This window comes from Prionailurus viverrinus, chromosome A1 (genome assembly GCF_022837055.1).
Source record: "Prionailurus viverrinus isolate Anna chromosome A1, UM_Priviv_1.0, whole genome shotgun sequence".
Lineage (NCBI taxonomy): Eukaryota > Metazoa > Chordata > Mammalia > Carnivora > Felidae > Prionailurus > Prionailurus viverrinus.
Window position 1 is genome coordinate 210,347,266 of NC_062561.1, and position 24,687 is coordinate 210,371,952.

Genomic DNA, 24,687 nt, shown 5'->3' on the forward strand with positions numbered 1-24,687 from the left:
GACACCTGCCTGCTCAGTGTGAAAACACGGACCCATACCCATAGTGGACACAAAAATATCATTCGTGGGCTGTGAACTCAGTGGGTATTTGTGTGGTTAGTTTTCGGGGATTTCTGGGGAGCACAGAAGCAGCAGCACAAACAGCACCTGCTCCTTCCGCACCCAGACCTCAGACCGCTCTGCTGGGGCTCCAGGCCCTCTGCTCTGGGGAACACACTAGACCAGACTAACAAGGGACAGTGTCTGCACCTCCTTCGGGCTAATCTGGCTTTGTGCAGACAGGCAGAGTTGATCTTCACACTGCTGCCCCCGTGTAGGTGTCGCTGAAGAATTGTCACGGGCAACCATATGGACTTCAGACCCCATTGGTTAAATGCTTTCAGGCACTGAGCAGAAAACTCTGTTCCATTGTGGTAAAGATGGGACTATCCCCATTTTAAGGGGAAATTGGGACTCCGCAGGCTTAAGCAACTCAGCCAGACTCTGGACCAAGGGCAGCCTGAGTCTGGAACTCACTCTTGTGACCACACCCCCCCCCCCCCAGGTCCCCTCCTGCCAGCCCAAGACACTCCTATCTGACCCCTCTGGCTATGTCAGGAAGAGAAAAGTCAGGTGTTGGGATTTTGTAAATGCCAATCATTGTTGAATGATAGGTATAGCTGATTTCATGAGGAGTCTTTGAGATGCCAGTAAATTCATTCACTGGGGGGTAGAAAGTCTCTCCTCACATCTGACTACAGGAATCTATGGAACTGGCCCAGATGATTGAGAACACTTTTCTTTCACCCCCTTTATTTTCCTTTCATCTTCTTTTTATCCCTCCTCTTCGTGCCCAAGTCCCTCAGACCCTCAGCATATTCCTCTTACCCACGGCCTCTGGGGAGGGCTGAGGGAAGTAGGATGCAGAACCCTGGAACATTCTGCTGCATCTGGCTTCAGGCAGGGCTTTGTGGGAAGGAAGAAGCCAAGGGTACTTTGCTTCCAGGTTCCTTTCGAGTTTCCCCTCAAAAACCACCCTGCCTCTGATAACACCATAAGGGATTATGTTTTCAATTGACTTTTTGCGCACTTGATTTTATTGGGTCACTTTCTCACCCTTCCCATAAATTTTTTATAAAGGCAATAGCCGAGCTCATGGTGTGTGCTTGTTAGCATGGGGCGTTTACTGCTGACTATGGAGTGCTTTTAGCTCACACCAGGCGTTCATGGATTAGTTAACAAATGGACGCCCTATGGGGTGTGTTTGTGACTTAAAAGTAGGAGAATGGACATTTTCACCCCAGGGGAGCCATGCTGTATTACTGTAAAATTATTAACATAACTGTAATAAAAGCATGGACCACATAGGTGGAAATCAGAACAGGGCAATCAGAATCTGGATAGCAAAATGATATACTGTCCGTCTCCTCCTGAGTGAGGTTTTTTGGCTATTTGTATTCATGGAATAATTTCCATTACACTCATGACAAGTTTTCTTAGTTAAGTTGTAAGGTAAAAATTCAAGATAGTATAACTAATACTCGTGTGCAATGCTGGTCAGAGTAGGTGGAGACAGTGAATAAAATGGCATTTTGAAAAGCAAAGTGGCTTTTAAAAGTGTACCCGAGGCTCCTTTTCCTAGTCTCTGAAATGGTTTGCATTCTCATTGGTCTTTTTCCTCTGCCTTGAGAGGATCCAGAAATGCTTTTTTAAACAACAAAACACTGGTGTTTTTATAACGCAAATACTTTTCAAATAAACCCGTGTCATGCCTTCTTGTCAACAAACCACGGGTCACGGAGAGAATGCACTGGTAGCTCAGGCAGTGGTCACAATGACTTATAAATTGCCACAACCGCTGATTATTCTTTGGGAAAGAGCTGCCATAGACTCCTCTTGAAGGTAACCCAAGAGTACCCAATAGCTAGGACAGCCCGTCTCACACTGGGTGAATACTCTGCCCGGTATAGGAAAGCAAGGACCGTCATCAGCATTCTGGGGCTTAGTGACCTGTAGACTTTTTATTTTTAATTAATTCAAATGAGTGAATAAAATCAACGCTTATAAATAGCAGATGACAAAACGCTGTAGAACTCTCCAGAGAACTGGAACATTCTCGTGGACTAACACCACACATTTCAGAGGTCACTGAGGGGCGAATAAGAACAACAGGCAACAGCTTCCAAGACAAGCTGGACCTATGATGCATTTGGTAGCAGTTACCGTGGGCGAGTCTAGCCTTGGAAGCATCAGCCGGGTATGACCCAAACGTGCTTGAAGCAGCGAAAACAGAAATGGATAAAAATGAGATTTTAAGAAAATGGCAAGTGTAGCGTTTGACTATCAGCTGATAGGGACAGAAGGATGACAGCATACTGGTGTAGTGTGTCCCCTCAGAAGTCATCGGCTCCATCTCTACCTTTACAGATACATACTGAGGTGTAAGGATGCCTCCCACGAGAGGAGACAGTTCACCTCTTTAGGCAAGAGGTAAACCGAAAAGGTTGAGAACGCTAGAACCTAAAATACCTCCCATGGAAGGAGAAGGCCCCACAGCTCAGGAGTCAGAGCGCTGGTCTTATAAAATACCTCCCTCGGGGTTTTGTGGGGCCCTGAGCAGAATGGTCCTGAGGCATCAGCCAGAGGCAGGCCTCTCCCTAACAGGGTTGACCGAAAATGAATTCCCCACCAAGACCTAGACTGCCTGCATGTTAGGGTTTTAGCACTTGGGGAGAGAGTGGACAGAGAAGGTCTCATTAACCTCAGAAGGGCTCAACAACTAGTCCAGGGTCACGAGTCCAAGGTCAGGTACTGACCCCAGACTGTAATTCCAGGCTCTACAGCGAGAGCCTCATCATTTGGTGCCAGAGTGAGTTTGAGAAGTTTCCGGAGATGGGGCCTCTCTGTCTGAAGCTGCCATGCCACCACCCTTGGCTGCTGGTTTTCCGGTTTTGACTGGGAAATTGCCAGATCTGCCTTAGAGTGATATGCAAGAACCAGGGCATGGGAGATGCCCCTGAAAGGCATGGCTTTTCCGTTTTCAGAGACTGTTTACTGTATCCTGTGGCTCAGGGCAGCCTAACTTTAGAATCTCCTTCATGTAACTCAGTTCGTACTGGATTTTCCAACAAAAGTCGGTATCTCACTTCTTGTTCTGAATTTGGTAAATGTGTACAGGTGAAATGAGCATAATTTTGCACTTGCTCCAGAGTAAATTACCACATGCCTCAAGACTTGAAAAGCTGCATGGTAGTAGAATTTTTACTTAAAAACAAATAGGTGGCCTGGGACCCTAGAACAGGTTGAGCTTTGGGGCGCCTGGGTGGCGCAGTCGGTTAAGCGTCCGACTTCAGCCAGGTCACGATCTCGCGGTCCGGGAGTTCGAGCCCCGCGTCAGGCTCTGGGCTGATGGCTCAGAGCCTGGAGCCTGTTTCAGATTCTGTGTCTCCCTCTCTCTGACCCTCCCCCATTCATGCTCTGTCTCTCTCTGTCCCAAAAATAAATAAACGTTGAAAAAAAAAATTAAAAAAAAAAAAAAAGAACAGGTTGAGCTTTAAAAACTAAACCAACTGAGTTCACATTTACAAGGAATGTGGGTTTTTTGTTTTTTGTTTTTTATCTTCTCTAAGCTTCAGTTTCCTGATCTGTAAGGTTAGATAATATGCAATCTCTACTTTAGCCTTGCAGGGATGTTGTTGGCCTTAAAGTTAACATTGTGTGAAAGTAAGCATCCTTCCTACCTTTATATTGGTAATATTTTTAAGTGCATCCAGGAAGTTATTTTAAATATAGAATGATGAAATTTTGTAATGTGAGGAATTTTAAAGCTAAGACTCCACCATGTGGTTCTTATAACATTTCAATGTTAGCGATGAAAATCATGTTTGTATCTTATTGAAAAGTAAAAACAGGGATGCCTGAGTGACTTAGTTGGTTAAGCGTCCGACTTTGGCTCAGGTCATAATCTCACAGTTCATGAGTTCAAGCCCCACATCGTGCTCTGTGCTGACAGTGCAGAGCCTGCTTGGATCCTCTGTCTTCCCTCTCTGTCTCTCTGCCCCTTCTCTGCTTGCACTCAATCTCTCTTCCTCTCTCTCTCAAAAATGAATAAATATTTTTTAAAAAAATTTTTAAAGAAAAGTAAAAAAATTTATTCTAAATAATGACATTAGTTGGGAATTTTCTTGAGAAGTTAATCAACCAGGCTGATTCTTTTCATGTAAACACACATGTGCGCATGTGCATACACACAGATATGTATGTATATATGTGTGCAGATAGATGGAACTTCTGTTTTTCATATACATATGAAACTGCAGAGCAGTTTGTACTTTACCAGGTGCACAGGTGGGTAAAGAATATCAGATTAAATATTCCCACCCGCAGGGGTTTTTCCCCTTGTGTCCCATCTGTGGACGGCCTTTCAGGAGAGGCTCTGCATGGGAGGACAGACTGCCCAGCACTCAGCAGCCCCAGGCTTGGCCTTCCGTGGCCTCATACCGGAACAGGGCACCACCTGGAGCAAAGCCATTCAGGCACTGGTTCCAGATGCGCCCCCCACCTGTGTGGCCTTGGCTGAAGCGGCAGCTCACTTCTGTGGACCTCAGTGTATTAACCCTTGCCCTTATAGTCCATAGAAGCTGGGTGCTTTACAGTTATGTACAGAAGCTGGTCCTCCCCAGAGCAAGAAATAGTTGGGCCTTCTTGCTGGGCCTCTGCATCCCTGAGGCTTACTTGGCCCGGAAGACAGCTCCTCTAAGAGGAGGTACTGTGGGTTCTAGGAGCCAGCCCCCTTTATTCTGGAACCTTCAGAGCCTCAGAGACCTTCCCTCCATTCTCAGAGCCCATTGCTACTCCGGGTGAGGCATTATCTCCTCACTGCTTCATAGATAACTTTGTGCTGCCTTCCTTTGGGGCCCATGGGTTCAAGACAGGCTGAATGAAGGCTGCTTTAGGCCCCTGGGCTGAGGACACAACTTGATAGGAATATAAAATGACCTCTTTGATTAAAATATAGTTAATAACCTGTAGTGTTTTTAAGAGAAATCTAACGTTTAGGAGACTGCTTTGTCTATTCAATGCCTACTCAACTCAGATAATGTTTTGAATTATGTACTTTTTAGGTAGCCTATTCCAAGGACTACTCTGAAGCCTTACCGTTGTTTCTATAAAAACTCAACTGCCTTTACAAAACAGGCAACATCCCAGTCCTTTGTTCCCGAAGTGACTTTACTATATTTTCCCCATAATCGAGGGAGGCAAAGTCTCACTCTGAATGGTTTATTCCCAGAATTATGCCCCAGTACAGGGTCTCATTTGTTTAAATAACACTGTTTATACAAAGGACACATCAAAGTTAAAGTATTTTAAAGAGAATAATGCCAGAATATGTGGTTGCATACTGCAGGATCACTTAAATGCATTTGAACATCTTGATTTTTTAAAAACGTTAGCTTTTAGATGGACGTGTTTTTCCCAGATACATCCTCCAACTGTGTCTGGGAAATGAGCAAGTGTTTGACCTAGTTTTTTTTTTTTAAATGATGCTCCTCTTTTGTGGTTTGCAAATACTTTACTATCAAAGTTAATACTAATGAAGGCTATTTGTGTAGCAGACGTTCTGCCAAGCCCTTTATAGGAGGAAGGAGGAACTGATATGCTATTAAGTTTTAATCTAGGGAACTAATCCAAATCCCAGCCCCTCTGTTTCCCCTCAGTGACATGAATTCTTGGAAGATACAGGCAGCTGTGGGTCTGCCGGGGCTGCGTTCGAGGCTCTGCAGAATTTCTAAGGACAGGCACAGTGAGGCGTATGGCTCCTTATGCCCCCAAAATGCCTAGTGTTGATAAATTAAGGCACCTCTCTATAAGTGAACTCAGCATCAACACGCCTGGAGTTAGTAATTTAGTTGGAAGAGACAGGCCTAGTTGTTCTCTGGCTTTTTCTGGTTTCTAAAATTCATATCCATGTAAGACTTGCAAGATGAATATTTATTTTTTGCTCTATTTTTCAAGAAGGAAAAGAAGGGAAAAAGAGAAGGGGAAAATAAGAACCCTTCGACTCGATAAGAATCGCCTCCGCCCTGAACCTGGGGCTTCCATAAATATTTCCACATTAACAATAAGGTATGAGGGAGATTTTCCCATCAAATGAGAAATTCTTATTAGCTATACCCTTTGGTGTAACATTGAACATTTATTGACTGCTTTCCAGGTTCCTGGAAGCCTTTTAATTCAGGATCAATGATCTGTTCACCACCTCGTCCAAAAGCATGGGTGATTGGTACATTCACACTGCTACACTCATCACCCTGAAAAAGCCAGGTGGAGTATCAAATCAAGGGACTAAATGTTCTCATCACAAAGTATAAGTATGTCGCAAACATTATTTAGGACTGCTTATACTAAAAATTTATCTGCTATTCACCTGAAATTCAAATTTAACTAGGGTGTTCTGCATTTTATCTGGCGGGCACAACCAGTGGACAAAGCCATGCAGTCAAGATGTCGTAAAAAGGAAGGAAAAGGTTTTGGGGGAACTTTGAAAGTATCAGGCAATAAATAAGAACATTATATATACTGATTCAAATTGTTATTATATATAACTCCAGTGGTATAAAATTATGTAATTTATTGTTACATAAATTAATAAGTCTCTAAACCAGTATAAGTTGAACTTTTGCAACTCAAATGTTTTCCCATGAGGTTAGGTTAAAACTTTAGTAATGTTTTGTCCTCATTTCTGATTAACCTTCAGTTGATTCCTAAGCGATTTTAACTTTCTGTGTCCCCAGGTTCTTAAGTTACTGATCCATTCAGGAATTCTTGAATGGAGCGCAGGGTTGGGAAGGGGGACCCTCATGTGGGTCCTTTTGTAAAACAAAGAGTCTTTGGGGGGAACATGAAGACTTTTTTTGTACTTTGATTAATCACCCCTAATATATCAATTTTAGAAGTTCGGATTCCTGTACAAACATGTTTTTTTGAAACTGAGCACAACTAAATCTAATTTCCTCTTCAAAGCTTCTTCTTGAAAAAAAATCGCAAACAGTGTCAGCAGCTCCTTTTTCAAAATAAGAAACTCTGGTTTCTTGAAACCAGAGTGATTTCAAGGTTTTTGTGTTTTAAGGAGAAGAGAAAACTTCCTAAGGAAGTCAGCTAGAAAGTGGTTCGGAGGAAATGACAAATTCAGAGTACCCTTCCACGCCAGACCCTGGGAAGGTGTCCGTCCCACGGAGCACGAGCCGTTTCCCAGGCTCAGAATGAGGTGGATATTGAGAGACAGCACTTGAGTGCTTCAGGAGGCTGGAAAGGAAAGTCAGCTTGCAGCTGGATGTTTACCTCTCAGGTGGAAAATGATGGTGCCACTCAGGGCATCATCGCGGCTTCCTGTTTACTTTGGAGCCTGTTATTTCATAATGGTGTTGTTCTCAACTGAAGCCCAAGTGTCCCCTTGAAAAATTAAGGACTCCTTCTTCTGTGCTTTTTCAAGTGCCCTAATTCATTCAAAAAGTACGGAGGGCCTCCAGGGGGCAGACCTATTTTAAGCACTTGGGATTCATTGGTGAGCAAGCCAAGCAAAGGTCCCTGCCTCCTGGAGTTGACTTTCTATCAGAGGAGACAGACAGTGAATAAAAAAATATAAGAAATAAGTCCTACAATGTGTTGGAAGATAGTATGTATGGTGGGGGGCAGGGAAGCAAGGGAGGAGGGTCTGAATTCGGGTTTGGGGACAGATTGCATTTTAAACAGGGAAGTCAGGGTAGGACTTGGTAGTGATGACATTTGGGCAGAGATGTGAAAGGGATGCGGGAATTAGCCTGTGTGTCTGATCTGTAGTTCTCAACTCACGATGATTTTGCCGCCAGGGACATTAAGCAATGTCTAGAGGAGGGTGGGGGGATACTACTGGCACCTCCTGGGCAGAGGCCAGGAATACGGCTCAATATCCTACAACATGGGAGGACAGCCTCCCATAGCAAAGAATGATCCTGCCCAAAACGTCAGTGGGGCTAAAGTTGAGAAACCCTGTATGTGAGGAACGGTAAGGAGGCCAGGGAGGCTAGAGGAGTGGCAGAAAGGAAAAGAGAAGTAGAAGATGAGGTCAGACGTAACAAAGGCTGGAGGAGAAGGGGTGGCCAGGTCAGGTAGGGCCTTAGGCCAGTGTGGACTTTGGTTTTTACTCCAAGAGAAATGGGGAGCCTTTGGAGGGTTTGGAACAGAGAGGGACGTGACCTGCATTAACGGTTTTAGGACTATTGCTCTGGCTGCTGAATGGAAAATAGACTGAAGGCTAAGGCTGGCATGAAGGAGTTTAGGGGCTGCGGTGGGAATCCAGGCAGAGATGTTGGGGCTCAGACCAGGAAGCAGCTTCGTGATTTCCATGCAGCAAAGACATCCACAGCCAAATTTTAGATATCAGACAATGAAGTGTTCTGGGGATTCCACACAATCTCCACTCTTTTCATTACAATGCATCCTATAATATAATATATATATTCTATATAACCTAGATAGAGCAGTGTCGATCAATATAGGTCTCTCAGTTGACCAAATGATCAGTAGACATGGTTAAGTTGCCTTAGCTGGATTTTGTTCACACAATAGGATACCTGATATTTGTTTTAACAATCAGTGCATGAAAAAACAGTGTGCCATGGGTTAGGCACAGCATAACCCTTGTCTACTTTACCATGGTCTTGGCAAACATGTTCGCTCTTGTGAACAACTATTTTGAGGTGTATTTTTCGAAGCCACGTACAACCCTAAACATGCTCAATTACCTACAATTGGGATGGAGGGAGCATAAAAGGTCTAGGACCTAATAACCAGTGGTTTGAATAGCTTTCTTCTTTTAGAAATGTATTTAATTGAGGCGCCTGGGTGGCTCAGTCGGTTGAGCGTCCGACTTTGGCTCAGGTCATGATCTCATGGTTTGTGAGTTCGAGCCCCACGTCGGGCTCTGTGCTGTCAGCTCGGAGCCTGGAGCCTGCTTAGGATTCTGTGTCTCCTTCTCTCTCTCTGCCCCTCCCCTGCTTGTGCTCTATCTCTATCTCTCAAAAATAAATAAATGTAAAAAAAAATTTTTTTTAAATAAAAAAAGAAATGTATTTAATTGTTCAAATAGCTCCTCTTCTCTTACTTGCTCAGCCAAAGCAAATGCTGCAACAGAGCAGAAAACACTAAGGGATTGGGAATTCACGCTCTTACCCAGAGGTCTCGGGCATCTGAGAAGCATCGCCTCCCCATTCCTCTGTGTGATCTCCGTAAAGACTACATCTCTTGTCCTGTGTCCTCCGCGGGAATCCCGGGGCTGCAGAGGCAGGGCCCCACCCCGGGGTCAAGCCGCCTCTCCCACAAACAGCATCCCATTGATTGCTGATACATTTAAATGTCTTCTCACAGTATGACTATATATTTTTAATTTTTTAATGTTTATTTTTGAGAGAGAGACAGAGTGTGAGCAGGGGAGGGGCAGAGAGAGAGAGGGAGACACAGAATCCAAAGCAGGCTCCAGGCTCTGAGCTGTCAGCACAGAGTCCAGCTCGGGGCTTGAGCTCACCAACCGTGAGATCATGACCTGAGGCGAAGTCGGACGCTTAACGACTGAGCCAACCAGGCGCCCCTGCTGTATTTTTTTTTTTAAGTCATGCTGGTCCAAGGAAGCAGTAGTCTCTAGGTCAGTGAAAAGTAGGTTGTTTGCCAAGAAGTTTTTAAGGAAGTTTTAACATACTTTAACTTTAACATACTTTAACATACTTTAACATACAGTTGGATCCATGAGCTTTTCACTGGTTCTATCAAGATGGGTCTGGTCCCAGTCAGCCACCCAGAGGTGTCGAGTCGGGGAGGGGCTCTGGGGAAGAGTGCTCCGTATTGCAGATGCGAGTGGCAGTGGTGGAGGATCCTTCCCGATCCTCGCCCTCTAAGACAGGGTTTCTCCAAGTACGGTCTGCGGGTCACCTACATCAGAATTCACTAAAAATGGAGATTCTTTGGCCCCCTCCCCGCACCTTCCACCAAGGGCAGGGCCGGGAATCTGCATTTCAGTGAGCATCCCGCACCTTCTCATCCACACGCACATCTGAGAGCCACTCCTCTAGCTTCCATTAGCAGCCGTGAAAAATGGCCTTCAAGGATCAGCCTGCTCACAGCAACCTCAATACAGACTCGTTCAGCACGGCAGCTGTTATGCAAATGAAAGGTGCGCTTCTAAGGATTTGCTTTCTGCAAGGAAATGTGTCACCCACCACGCTAGTCCCCCCTTTTAACTGGACACGCTTCCTTCTGTGGAGACGTGGGTGCGTTCTAGCGTCTGTTGTCGGGGGAAGACAGTGGTTACGGAGCCTGACTGGCTGGTGGCTCTGCTGTGGGTCCCATCCTGGCTGACTGTCGGAGGCACTTTGATGTAGCAGACTGCTTGAAAGGATCGCTGTCATCTCATGTGACCTTTTCTGTTTCCTTGTTGAACAGCAAATATGCCAGAGGATTATCCTGATCAGTTTGACGACGTCATGGATTTTATTCAAGCTACCATCAGAAGACTGAAAAGGTCACCCGAGAAACAAATGGCCTTGCCGCCTAGAAGAGAGCGGAATCGGCAGGCGGCGGCCACCAACCCGGAGAATTCCAGAGGGAAAGGTCGACGAGGCCAGAGGGGCAGAAATCGGGGTTGTGTCTTAACTGCGATACATTTAAACGTCACCGACCTGGGTTTGGGCTACGAAACCAAGGAGGAACTGATTTTTAGGTACTGTAGCGGCTCCTGTGATGCAGCTGAGACAATGTACGACAAAATATTAAAAAACTTATCCAAAAACAGAAGGCTGGTGAGTGACAAAGTCGGGCAGGCATGTTGCAGACCCATCGCCTATGACGACGACCTGTCGTTTTTAGATGACAACCTGGTTTACCATATTCTAAGAAAGCATTCCGCTAAAAGGTGTGGATGTATCTGACTCGGGCTCCAGAGACCGCTGTGTATTGCATTCCTGCTACAGTGCAAAGAAAGGGACCAAGGTTCCCAGGAAATGTTTGCCCAGAACGGAAGATGAGGACCAAGGAGGCAGAGGAGGAGGAGAAGGAGGAGACAGGAGGAGGAGGAGGAGGAGGAGGAGGAGGAGGAGGAAGGCAGCCATTGGGGGAGCCTGGTAGAGGGAGATCCAGCTACAGAGAACTGGAAGGGAGAGAAAACAGCCATCCAGATTCTCCTGGCCGGCAGCCGACGTCACCAGAAGCTCAGGGCTGGTGTCCCTGGTTGGGCGTTTCCTTTCATCTGATAGAGCCCACCGTCACCGGTCATGGGCACAGTTGCGGATGCACTTGAAGCCAAACCAGTGTGTCTCCTGTGGTTTATTTTCACATGTCTGGAGACACCCGGGGAAATGGTAATCCTGGTGTCATTCCTTGTCGTGACGTTTTACTCCTGAAAGCAAGAGAGGTTTCTTTTTCTGTCACTCAGCGGAGACATACCCCAGGAAAGGAGGAAGGCGAAACAACAACAGCAACGACACAAGAGATAGTTGCCTTTGAATTTGAAAGTTGAGGCCTGAGGTTTACTACAGCCAGCGTTTTTGTGAACGGTCGGTGATTGATTTTGAACATGGTGTGTGGGGTGGGAAGAAGTTGGCTAGGAACCAAAAAGGCTGTCCTCGTGACTAAAAACAAACCTGAAGGTATTTCCTTTATGTCCTTGGAAACAGGAAGCCAGTTGTGGTTTTCAGCAGCATTCTTGCAGGAGAGCAGAGTGGGGACGGCCCCCAGCTGCACCGGGGCAGGGACACCCACTGGGCCTGTCGGTTTACAGAGAGACAGATGTTACATACACCCCAGCTCCGTTTATGCGTGGTCACCAGTGACCAGAGAAGCTACTCGATGCAATGCATCTGTTTCAGATACAGAAATATAGAGAAGATATTTATTGAGATTTAAGTTATTGTTATTTATTACCGTTCACTAATGAGTTTCTCTTTTTCTCCCCCCTTATTTATTAAAGTTTCTTTTCGAAGGTGCCAAAGTATATGTGCTCGCAAAATGCAAAGAAAGGTGACAAAGGAAATTTTAAATTGGGAACAAGGGTCCATGCTTTCCAAAGTATTAAAAAGTTTTTCGCTAGGCAAAAATCACTTACTTTACCTTTTTCAGAAAAGCCCTCGTTAATCTCCCCGATGTCAGCATCTTCCCTGTTTTTATTTTTGAAAAAAAGGCATGTGTCAGAAGGAGCGCTTCTGACAGGCCCCCTTTCTGGGAGCAGCATGCACAGACCGTCAGCACTGGCTTTATTTCCTCACTGCTCCATCACTGAGTAGATATGCCACATGCTCCCCTTTCTGTTGTATGTAAGCTCTCACTCCCTTCCACATATATCTATCTGTGATATGCATCACCATATATATGAAAGGTTAAATTCCTTTTAGTAGGTAGTCCTGGATTCAGTGTTGACCTAAAAGTAAAACAAAAATCCTGTCGGGTAACCAGGGTCCCGCCCTGACTCGTGGGGACCCTTCCTCCATCCTTCTGTCCACCCACCGTCTTCTAGAGAAACGTGCTCACACCCAGTGCGTGCCGGCCTTCCAGAAATGGGATCGACCTGGTTGCCCCAAAAGTCCCCTGGCTGTGACCTTGTGGGGCAACAGTTGCTGTCCCTGTCAGAAGAAGGTGGCTCAGAAGGCAGGACGAGGAACACGTGTCTGGCCCAGCCACATACGCACACCGAGTCTCGTGCCCACAAAATGTACTACCTGTGTGCCGAAAGCCTTGGGAGAGGCGGGGACTGGATGGGAACCAGCACCTTGCACGAGTCCCGGAGGTGGGTTTGTCTGGCAGCTGACCCACGCACAGTGCACTGGGCCCTATATTCGAGTTTGTTGCACGTTTCGCAAAAGGGATTTTTATCAAGGAAATCATCTATCACTACCTGAGTGGCTATTAGCCCCAAAGTAGGACAGAGTTAGCAATCAAATGACCTACTGACCTCCCTCAAATAATCACGTTAATTTAAAAAGTAACCAAGAGACGGCATTTACCAGATACCCCTTCTCCCAAGCCCCCGAAAACCCAGGTACTCCCTCATTCTGTCCCTCTCTGTCCTTTCTGCTCCCCTTGCACGACTTGGAAATAAAGGGAAAGGACCTCCTAGGGCCAGAGTGGAGACTTTGCTGAAGAGCAGCCTGCTCAAAAATCGTGACAGACCCGGCCATCTGGCCATTCATGAAGCACGATTTGACGCAGCCCCAGGATCATCTGTCTGATTCAGAGAATCCTGGTAGATTGGGTGGCTGGTGTCCCCAGATGTCAGGCTCAGTTATCCGCACCCCCGGCAACCCTGATTCCCACGGAGAGCCCCTGCCCACAGGCGCCCTAGGGTATGGTGGATGTTGACAACTCGTTCCCAGCATCACCTACACACCACAAGCAAGTTTTAACTGAAGCAAATCACTCCAAATCCACAAAAGGGTAAAGTTTGTGATTTTTCTATATCGTTGCGATTACCATCTGATCCAGTAAGGAGTGCACTTCTTTGGAAGTTCCAACTTCTCTGATCTGTCCCAATCGTTTGTGTTATACAACCAAAGTTCTCTACAGACTTTATTTTTGTACAATATCATTTTGTAACTTTTTACGAATAAAAACTCATTTCTATCGCTCCCTGTCCTGTACTCGCTCGTGCCTGTGGACCACAGCTAAGTCCCGCAGTCTTACCAGCCAAGCCCTGGGCTAGAGGGCTGTCCCCTTCACCACCACACAGCCCACTGGTTGGTCAATGGCCTTGCCCATCAGCTCTCCATAACCAGTCACCACCCAAGTGAGAAAAAACTCGCCAAGTTGTTCTTCGCTTATTCAACCAATATTTATGCTTTGCCTCCACTCTGCCAGGCACTATTCAAGACACCGGCCATCCCAAAGCAGCCAAAACCGAAAATTTTTGCCCTTGTGTAGTTGATATTTTACCCTAGTGGAGACTGACAGTATTCAAAACAGTAAAAGTAGGTGGTGATCCAGTCAATGATAAATGCTATAGAGAATACAAACAGGCTATTATAATAGAAAAAGAAATGGGACCTGCTTTAATTAGAGGTGACATTGAGGCAGGACTTAAGAAACAGGCAGTGCCTGCAAATAAGGAACATCTTGGCAAAATCCTGAACGAGGCAAACAGGAGGGAGCCACCACGTTGCACAACTTTGGGTGACAACACCCGCCTCTGTTCTGTATGACAGTGTAGCAGACAATGATGCTGTAGCAACTCCCTGGAGTTGGTGCAAATGGTGGCCCTTAGCTTTGTGTATTCTGGTGGCAAGAAAAACGCACCAAAGAGAGGAAATGCCACTGCTCTGGGTTGGGGATGAGAGCATGCTTCCTCCTCAGATGACACACACCCCATGTTATGTCATAGGTGGCCTTGTGACTGTTGAAAGGTAGCCTTGTGTGGTGTTTTAAACCCCAAACAAAACTGACACTCTTAACACTCATGCTAAGTGTCTGCCAGGTTAGGTTTTCCAACAGACAGCATTCCGAGCAGTGCCAGGCTTTGCCCGAAATGCCCTTTCCTTCCTGACACTTACCGATCCCCTGCGCTGAGATTCCACGGTGTCTCCGGGCCCCACTGTGGGCTCCGGTGTTTAGAGTCCTTTTGCCAGGGCAGTGCTGAGGCCAGCCTCGCTTTCTGTGAGCCACATTCTGGTACGAAGTTAGTGACTTGCAAAGGGAATGCAAAGATTGTAAATTCTTGCTTGCTTCTGCTCCCTTTTCAGAGTCGTTTCTCCAAAGTGTGCTCCCAGGATGGCTAATTGGATGAGATGCTCTTCAAAAAAAAAGGAGGATGGGGCGGTTCTCTGATCAAATAAGTTTGGAAAACACTGAGATACTAACATCAAACAGTTTGTAAAGTTAAAAAGAGAAGTGTAAAACTTATCAGAGCCTTGATTACACCAACAAACATTGTGACAGTCCAGGAGGGGCATGGTGTGTGGAACTTTCCAGGTGGGTGCGGCCATGGAACTGACTGCTCCCTTGTTTGCTTTCTCATCGCACCTGCTGACCATCCCTTGAAACTACCTTGGGCTGTGTTGCCTACTCCTATCAGCATCAGGACGAGCAGAGAGGGGGCTAGAAATCAGTAGAGAGACAAACTGCTGGGAAGCTCCCACAGGAAGGACACCTACACACACACACACACACACACACACACACACATACACATTTGGGTACTGTGGCTTCTTGCTCAACATGATTAACCAGTGGTCAGCCTTGGAAATTTCCTTTCCAAAGGGAGAATGTGAAATGAGTTTCTCTCACGTCAGAGAGAATGTGTTGAAAGCTGGGAAATTCCTAGCCATAAAAAAGAGAACTTTCACCGTGCTTACTGAAAATCCTCACCGGGCTCGAGTTGTTTTGAACCACAAGTGCTTTGGCTGCTCTGTGGTCTGGAGGGATTGATTCCCCCTTGCAGTGGTCTTCAGAGGACATACTGCTTTTGTGGGGCTCCAGGTTCTGAATTCTTGGCGGCCAGGAACCGTGTGGGCGCACTGGATTAGGAGTCCCGTCACCAGGCTCCAAGAGTCTCGTGTTGCTTGTGCTCGTGAGATCAGCCCACACTGATTTTCTCCTGTGTGGCCAGAGCTGAGTGAAGCAAAGGTTTAAGAGAACTTTTTGAAGAGTCAATCCACTCTCAAGGTAAAGGTGGAAAATCAGAATTTCCTGAACCTATTTAGGTCTCAAAAACAGAAAGCAACCTCCCCCCCCCCCCCCCCCCCCCGCCTTCACATGGGAAGTCCTACTTGGGTGGAGGCTGATTTGCTATCTGACCCCAGAATCACAGGGAGGAGGGAGCCCAAGATGTCACACTGTCCACCTCAGAGCACAATGGCGGTGGGGAGGGGTGTCAGCCACAGGCTCTGGGGCTTTTTTCCATCAGGTAATGAAATGTCTGAACCCGGAGTGTCTTCTTGGGACACATCTTTCTTAACAGAACTGTTACTGCGATCCCATGCAACAGTTAACTTTAGTCTCATCACATCCTGAATGAAATTAACACCAAATACCGCCAAGTCATCCCTGCAAACAAACAGGCAGTTGGGGAAATAAAGGGAAAGTGCCCACTGACTCATGTATGACAACCCGTGCACCTTCACGTCCTGGCCCCGTGGCAGGTGAGGGTAGCAGTGATAAGAACGCAGATGGGGTGGAGGATGTGTGGGGACAGGTGCACAGAGAGTGCTGGAATGTCCTGGCCAGCAGCAGGTGAGGAGAAAACCTGAAAGGAAAAGGAATCAGGGAGAGTTAGAGAATAGGGCAGCCAGGTCATTTGAATTTCTGATAAACATGTGCAATTTCTCAGTATAACTCTGTCTTTATGCAAGATTTGGGACTTGCGATATTTGGGACATACTTACATGAAAACGGTTACTCGTTGTTTATCTGCATTTGAGCTGGGCACCCTCTATTTTAGCTTGCTACCCCTGGCAAGAGAAAGCGACATTTGAGCTGAGCTTTGAGGATGAGCATTAATCTGTCAGGTGGACAAGGGCAAGGGCTGGGGGTGGGATGAGGGACAGACATCCCAGGCTGAAGGAACAGTGTGACCCAAAAGGACAGAAGGGCACCGTACATTCAAGGAGCCGTGAGCAGGGCGGTGGGCTCAGGGCTGACTTAGCCGTTAGGCACAGCAGACGCCATGGCTAGGGGCCACAAGACTTTTAGAGGGCATTTTACTTAAATAACAATGTTAATATTTTTTAAATCAGAAGAAAAATTGAATAGAACAGTATTGAATATATAATAACAAATCCGGTCTGGATTATCATCCTCTTTATGAAACAATGTGGTCATATAATTTTTGATATTTTTGGTGGAGAAGGGGCCCACAAAGGCAAAAGCGCCTGGGATTCACAAAAGTACCACAGCCCTGGGTGCACTGCTAATAACGGACTTGCCGTGGCCTCTGCCTACAGTTTCTCACCCTCTCATCCACCCTGGTCGTGAACATCATAACTAGCACCTGGTAAGAACTTTTTATGTATATTATCTCATTCAGTCTTCACAACCACAAGGACAAAAACCCTCTTCCCACCCTTAGAGTTACATTGGCTTCTCAAGATATTTGCATTTGCATCCCACTCAGGGAAACAAATCTAAGGGCAGGCCAGCAACATTCCAAGAACCATTGACCCCCTTGGAGAAGACAACGTTGAGTCAGGCGACCCTGAGCATACTGGCAGCAAGGAGACAACAATGGAGGGAAGAACTGGTCAGACAGAAGGCGAGAAAGCTAGAGAGAAGATATAAGGCTCCACGAAATGAGAGAGCCAGCAGAGTTGAGCCATGAAAAATAAGGATGAGGTTTTTTTTTTAATTTTTTTTTTTTTTTTAACGTTTATTTATTTTTGGGACAGAGAGACAGAGCATGAATGGGGGAGGGGCAGAGAGAGAGGGAGACACAGAATCGGAAACAGGCTCCAGGCTCTGAGCCATCAGCCCAGAGCCCGACGCGGGGCTCGAACTCACAGACCGCGAGATCGCGACCTGGCTGAAGTCGGACGCTTAACCGACTGCGCCACCCAGGCGCCCCAAGGATGAGGTTTTTAAACACGTGGAATAGATTACTTGAAGTAGGGAAATTCTTTAAAGTGGTACATGTAAGGGATTTTAACCCACTTCTGGCTATGTGCCTGGGTTTCATTCATTCAATGAATTATTAAGCATCTATCTCCTATCAGGGGAGGATATAAAGATAAAAACATATTAAGATAAAGCCCTCAAGTGGCCCCCAGATCAGAGGGACAGAAATAGATTTTACAAATACATGATGAGGACATGATGAGGAGCTTCAAGGACAGACCATAAATCCAGATGAGTTTGGCAGGTGGGGAAAGGTATCAGGGATCGTAGCTTCCTGGAGGTGGATGCCTCAATGTACTATTAAAGAATGAGTAAGAATTTTCCAGACTGGAATTGGGGGAAAAGAGGGCATTCCACACAGAAGAGACTTGAGAGCTAGTAGCAAAGCCAACAAGAATAGAAACAGCCTGGTGTACTTTTGGCTTGGAAGGTGGAGAAGGGTCAAGGCCAGAGCTTTGGAAAGCAGGACTAATGAGACTTCCTGGGCAAGAGAGGGAAGGAAGCAGTGAGACTAGGGGTGGTGAGGGGTGGGGGGACAGAGAGCTCTCCCTCTGTTGGGCTCCAGCTTGGCCTCCACTCTCAGGAAAGGATACTTTGACCTCCATGCCTGACTTCACCCTTTCAGACCCTCTGCCTCCCCAAACCCTGGTCTGAGCCCCATTCTCTCAAAGCCTTGTCTGTACTGCTTTCATTCTCCCATAAAAAGCCCTCCAGAGACAGCCACTTTCCACAGGGGACTCAATGCGACCAAAAAGACTTCCAGACCAACACTTCCCAAACTGGCCAGTTGAACTCTAAGAAAGTATTCATGCATATAAGGGTTTCTTGATTTTAAAAATATGAGGAAATGCTGCATATTTTGGTTCCACCTCAGAAAGAGATAGTACATATTATTAGCATATTAAACAAGGCCCTGAGAAGGCCTGCAAAGGAAAACCTGTATTATTTTGTTTAACCCAGCATTTCACAATCTTATTAGACCAAGGAGCATTTGGTGACACCTCTAATAGAAGTGTTCTGCTGGACACAACTTGGGAAATAGTCCTAGGAACAAAGGGATGATTCTTTAATGGAAGAATTACAGATGTCAGATGGTAAGTTATTTCTGTGCAGGGGGATCTTCCCAGCCCACCATCAGTATAAGGCACTTTTGGCCTAAAGGACCTAACAAATGGCCACCACGTTTTCCTACATGTATCAATTGGACTGACTCAGTAAGCAGCCCAACTCAACCACGTTCTCCTTTCTTCCTGAGCTTGAGCTGAGGTGACCAGCATCCTCCCCTGTCCTCACTCTCCACCCATCTTCTATCCTAACTCCATCTGGCCAACCCTGCCATAGCTCACAATTGCTGGGCTCTAAGATACTTCAAGGGGTTCTAATTCATGCTACACACACCAAATAATTGCAAATTCACCAAATAATTACAAACCCCTTCCACTCCTGGTTACTTGTTAAGATTACATATTTGGGTTCCCTTGTGGTTGACTGAGGCCAGTGACTGACCAAAGAGCATGAGCAGAAGTGGCATGTGTTTCTTTTTCTGAGCCTGACATTTAAATGCTGTTATGAGAGGCACCTGGGTGGCTCAGTCGGTTAAGCATCTGACTTGGGATCAGGTCATGATCTCACAGTTCGTGAGTTTGAGCCCCGCATCGGGGTCTGTGCTGACAGTTCAGAGCCTGCAGCCTGCCTTGGATTCTGTGTCTCCTTCTCTCTCCACCTCTCCCCTACTCACATTCTGTCTCTCTCTTAAAAATAAATAAACATTAAAAAAATTTTAATAACAATAAAAACAATAAATCCTGTTATGAGACCCTCAAGAGTCTCTTTCTTTTCCTGTAGGATGGCAACCAGAAGCATTCAAGATGGTGGTTGTTCTGTCAATGTGGGGTAAGTATGATGGACAGAGCCACTCTGCCAACCCACAACAGACATGCGTGGTAAACGAGGAATATCCCATTCTTTTTTGAGCCACTGAGATGTGGAAGTTGTTTGTTACCACAGCATATCTTAGCCTATCCTGACAGAGCAAGCTTTTATCATGATGAGGCATATTGTGGGCCATGAAGAGAAAGAGAGCAGTCAGCAGAGGCAGGAAGAGTAGCCAGTGTAAAAGCTCAAAGGGATAGGGGAGTGGTAGGAAATAAAGTTGAGGAGGTAATCAAGGGCCAGATCATGTAGAATCTTTGGGGGCATTGTAGGGATTTAGGATTTTATCCTGACTCAGGCAGGAAGCCATCAGGAGGTTTTAAGAAGATGGGTGACAGACGGGATCTGGTTTGTGATGTTAAAGGATTGTTCGAGATGCTTTGTGGAGTACAGACCATGGAGGAACAAAAGTAAGATGCAGGGAGACTGGAGAGGTCACTTCAATAATGTACATGGGTTATGGTGGTGACTTGGACCAGGGTCAGCAATGGTGGTGCTGGGAGGACTTGCTTAGGGTCTGGGAGTGAGGGGCCGAGAGAACAGGATTGAAGATGTAATCAGAATGACACCGAGCCTGAAGCCAATGCAGTGGCACCTCTAAGAAGACCAAGCTGTACATGCCTCATGAGGGGGAGGGTTGGAGTGTCATTCTGGACCTTTTCTGCCAGGAAAGTCGCCAAGTAAGAAGAGAGATGCTCCCTCCTGACATCCTAACTTTGTGTAAGGCAAGAGCTAGTGCAGGGGCAGGGCTCTGAGAGAGTCTGCCAGTCCCTGAGGTCTGGAATGCCATTAAAAGTGTGTATGCCAGGCCAGTTGGCTCATGGTCAGGATGAATCTGCCACTGCTCCCTCTGACAATGTTTAGCATAAAATAAAAAATATGGCTTTCAAATGATACCACAAGGAAGATTCTTGAGCAAATATGGCCAAAGCTGCCCTGCAGAATGTTCTCAGAGGCAGGGATTCCATCCACTTCTAGCCTTCTTTTTCCATCTGGTCCTTCCCAGCCTTGCACTGAGGTCCAGCTGGACAATTGCTTTGGCCTCCTCACCTTCCAAACCTTCCCTTTCAACTCCATTCACGGCTTCCAAATTCATCTTCTACACCTCACCCTCCTATTCAAAATTCCTCTCTAGTCAAGTCCCTCAAACTGCCAATCAGAGACCCCACAATTTCTTCCAAACAGATATTTTCTGTAGTTGTTGTCTTTATGTCCCCCAAATCTTCCTTTTTAACTTAACCTCTACCCTTCAGTCACTATGGATGACCTACAGAACTTCAACATACACACTGAGCTTCCTACACTTTCCACAGCTGGCCCCTTGCCCAGGTCTTTCTCTCTGCCGGGAATATGCCGTCTTCTCTTCAGTGCACCAGATTCTCCCCAGCTGGTGTTCATCACCCACTTCACTATGGTCCTGCAGCCAAGCTTCCCATGTGTGGATCATGCTGATGGCATGGGCCCCCTTTCTTGTGTGTATGTGTGCACTAATCTCATGTTCTCTGCTATGTTGAGGGCTCCTTGAGTGCTTGGGCCACATATGGATCATCTTTGAATCCTGAAGAGCCCTGAGCATATGCTCTCACATGGAACAGAAACTCAACTCAAGCTGCCTTAAACAACGAAAGGGAATTGATTATCTCATGCACCTGGAAAGTCCTGAGGTAGATCCGGTGCAGAACAAGCTAGATCCAGGCTATCAATTAACACCATGTGGAAGATCCCCCCCTCAACCACTTCACTGTTTTCCATTGTGTTGGCCTCATTCTCAGACTGTCCTTCCCCCACGTGGTGGCAAAGATGTCCAGTGGAAGTTACAGGCTTAGGTCCCACTCTCTTAGATACCCAGTAGAAAGAGTAGTAAGAGTGAGGTAGGGTTTTTTGGGGGGGAGGGGGCACTTGAGCAGGGGAAGGGGCAGAGGGAGAGGGAGAGAGAGACTCTTAAGCAGGCTCCACGCCCAGCACAGAACCCCACTTGGGGCTTGTTCTCACAACCATGAGATCATGACCTGAGTCAAAATCAAGAGTTGGATGCTTATTGGACTGAGCCACCCAGGTGCCCCATGTAGTGAGTTTCTTACTTGATAATTCCATCAAGGATCTTGGAGGAGATTCTGACTGGCCAACTAGAGCCAGAGCCAGATGCCAATGTGTCGACTGATCACTATAGCCAGAGGGATGGATAACTCTGTCCTGGCCTAGGACATGTGTTTATGTTTGGTGCCAGCTGGTAGGCTGACTTCACTAAATTGTATGGGCTAAGAACATGGGAGGTCAGATGCTGTGAAGGAAATATAGGTGCTGTGACCTGAAGGAGGAATGAGGGATGCTGAGAAGGCAAAAACGACAGATGTCCATGACAGTCATTTTCTGTGATAGCACATTCCAGCAAACAATTTGGCACCTCTTTTTTCAGATTGATTTTGACAACCATCTGCTCAAAGAAATTAAGGTTTCCATCTTGGCTTATGTGCTTGGCCATAACAGCAAGTTCATATGACAATTCAAACAGAACAACAGGGAGTAGGGGGCATTAGTTAGGAAATAACTGGAAGAAATATGAGTATTGGTACTTCAATCTTTTTTACAAAAAAATGGAATATTGGATGGGTGTATGGATGGATGGATGCACAGAGGAAGGAAGGAAGGAAGGAAGGAAGGAAGGAAGGAAGGAAGGAAGGAACTGTTATATTTATTTGATTGTGCCATTTGTTAGATTAAAACCCTGTTATAATGGGCCCCATTAGAAAGTTCAAAGAAGGTTCAGTTAATAGAAAACCCTATCGCAATGGTTTAAATAGGGGCTTATTTATCTCACACAACTGAGTGTTTACAGATATGTACATGGTGTGTTACAGGAGTAATTTTTGCAGGCAGATCTACCAATGGATATTAAAATTAGTGGGCATATGGTTGAGAAAAGGATACTTATATTATCTCAAAGTATCTATTCCAAGATATTTATTAATTACAAAGGGACAAATAGTAAATTTACATTGGAGAAACTCAGCAGACACCACCTTAACCAAGTGATCAGGGCTAAGATTACCAGTAATAAGACACACTGATATCATGCTCCCTGATATAAATGAGCAGAATACAACATCACTTCTTTTATTTTTGCCAAAAATGCAAAGCCTCAATCTAGCCTTAAGAAAACATCAAAATCAAATTGAAGAACGTTCTACAAAATAATTGACCAGAAGTGTTCAAAAGTGTCACGTACAAGACAGACAAGTAAAGACAGAAGAATTGTTCCCAGCCTGGGGGAGACTAAGGACATATGACAACTAAATTCAGGTGGGATCTTGGGTTGGATCCTGGAACAGAAAAAAACATTCATAGAAAAACTGGGGAAATCTCTCTTAATAAGACCTGTAGTTTCATTAATAGTATTGTACCAAAGTTAATTCCACAGGTTTCATTATTGCACGCAGTTATGGAAGATGTTAGCATTAGGGGTAGCTGGGTGAAGGATACAAGGGAACTCTCCTCTTATTATTTTGACAACTTTTCTGTCAGTCTAAAATTATTTCAAACTTTAAAGTTAAAAAAGAAAACTGTGTGTTGGTTCTTACTAAACTTATAGACCAGAGGTCACCACAATGCAAAGATTTATAGGATTAGGGCTCAAGTCATACAGATAAGTGATCTTATAGTATGGAGGAAGGAGCACAACTATGGCCTTGATACTTGTGATGTCTCTAGGTTTAGGCAAGTTGTGGCACTTGTGCTAGACCTTGAAAGCATGGGCCAAGCGGTGAAAGGACTTCTATAAGGGACCCCAACTGAGCAAAGATACAGAAGTGTGAATTAATGCACATGGAATGTTCTGAAGGCTGCCCAAACTTCTTCCCAGGCGAAGAAATGGACTTTGGGCTCTCACTTGGAATTAGCATTCTGGAATTTCAGGACATGGGATTGGCTGTAGGACACAGAAAAATTGGGGGGAAAAGACAGCATCTTTGGAGAAAGTGTTTGGAAAAATACATACTGGATATATTTCTGTGTTCAAACACACATTAAAAATAAGAATGAAGTCTGAGACTAAAAGCCAGAGTACACATGTTAGGAGAGAGCTTTTAAGGGCACCACGCTGATTTAGACCAGGATATTGCAGGGTGAATATTCCTTTAGAGGACCAATGAATGATGTGGAGTCTGCTGAGGAGTTGTACTTATCTCAGTCTCATGTCAACCAGACTTCCAAACTTCCTCCAACGTCAGTGTGCACACAGAGCACCCAGGGATCTTGTTAAAATGCAGATTCTGATTCAGTAGTCTGGGGTGGAGCCTAAGATTCTGCATTTCTAACAAGCTCCCAGGTGATGCCAGTGCGGCCAGTCCTCAAACCTTGCTTTGGATAGCAACGATACCGACCACTGGAGATGTCTGAGCTGCAGAAAGACAGCGAAGACAATAGAGAGCTGAAATATGTCCAACACATCTGTGCAGGTTCTGAATACCTTCCTGGCTTTCATGTACAGATAAATAGTCATAAGCAGAGTTAACATGGAAAGCTGAAGAATTTGTCTGAAAAGCCCTATCAGGCAAGTAGCATCAGTTTGAAGAGCAGGTGGTATCTGCCCTCTGGGAACACAGAATCCAGAGGTGAAGCCACGATGCATCTATAACACTGACTATTTTAACCAGTCCATTGAGACCAGCCCTGAACTACAGACAGATGGCACAGGGCCTCTCAGGGGCAGCAGAGAACCAGCCAGGTGAAGACTCCCTTACAACAACCTCACTGCCACCAATGCCTCTGGCCTGGTATGGCCTGGCTGTGCAGTACGTCCAGCAAGCTGAGCTCTTTCTCATCCCTTCTTCTGTCATCGCATATCAAGTCTCCTTACATACCCTTAACCCTTCTCAGCTCAAACATCCCATTACCCAAGAAAAGACCTTCCAGCCTTCCCACCAAAATGCACTACCATATGCAAAAATTCAGGAGTTGGGAGGTAAGGAAAAGACCCTTTGACCTCTCCGAGGGACTTATACACTGCTCTTCTACAGGATAGAAGTGATTTCTACCTCCTCTACTTATCAGGCAAGTCAGGAACACCATGGGCTTCTTGCCTAAACAATCAGATTCTGTTCTACCAAATGAGCAGAGTAATGAGTGCTTCCTGCCCACATTGTGGTGACCAGAAGACAA

At 45.8% G+C, this 24,687-nt stretch overlaps 1 protein-coding gene and 1 long non-coding RNA gene across 3 annotated transcripts in view; one reads left to right on the top strand and one right to left on the bottom strand.

Moving 5' to 3' along the window:
- Positions 1-11,063, top strand: part of GDNF (glial cell derived neurotrophic factor) — a 25,130-nt gene extending 14,067 nt beyond the window's left edge. Inside the window, exon 3 of one of the 2 annotated variants that reach the window (XM_047858056.1) lies at positions 10,453-11,063. In XM_047858056.1, coding sequence (XP_047714012.1) covers positions 10,453-10,937 — 485 coding nt within the window. In that variant the 3' untranslated portion in view covers positions 10,938-11,063. The remainder of the gene's footprint in view (positions 1-10,452) is intronic. The other variant, XM_047858050.1, reaches the window with a different exon arrangement.
- LOC125165330 (uncharacterized) lies at positions 10,940-14,996 on the bottom strand. The gene is made up of 3 exons (XR_007152070.1): positions 14,544-14,996; positions 11,649-11,771; positions 10,940-11,404 (listed from the first exon to the last, which is right to left on the bottom strand). It is a non-coding gene; the product is annotated as an uncharacterized LOC125165330 (long non-coding RNA).
- Positions 14,997-24,687: the final 9,691 nt, after the last annotated feature.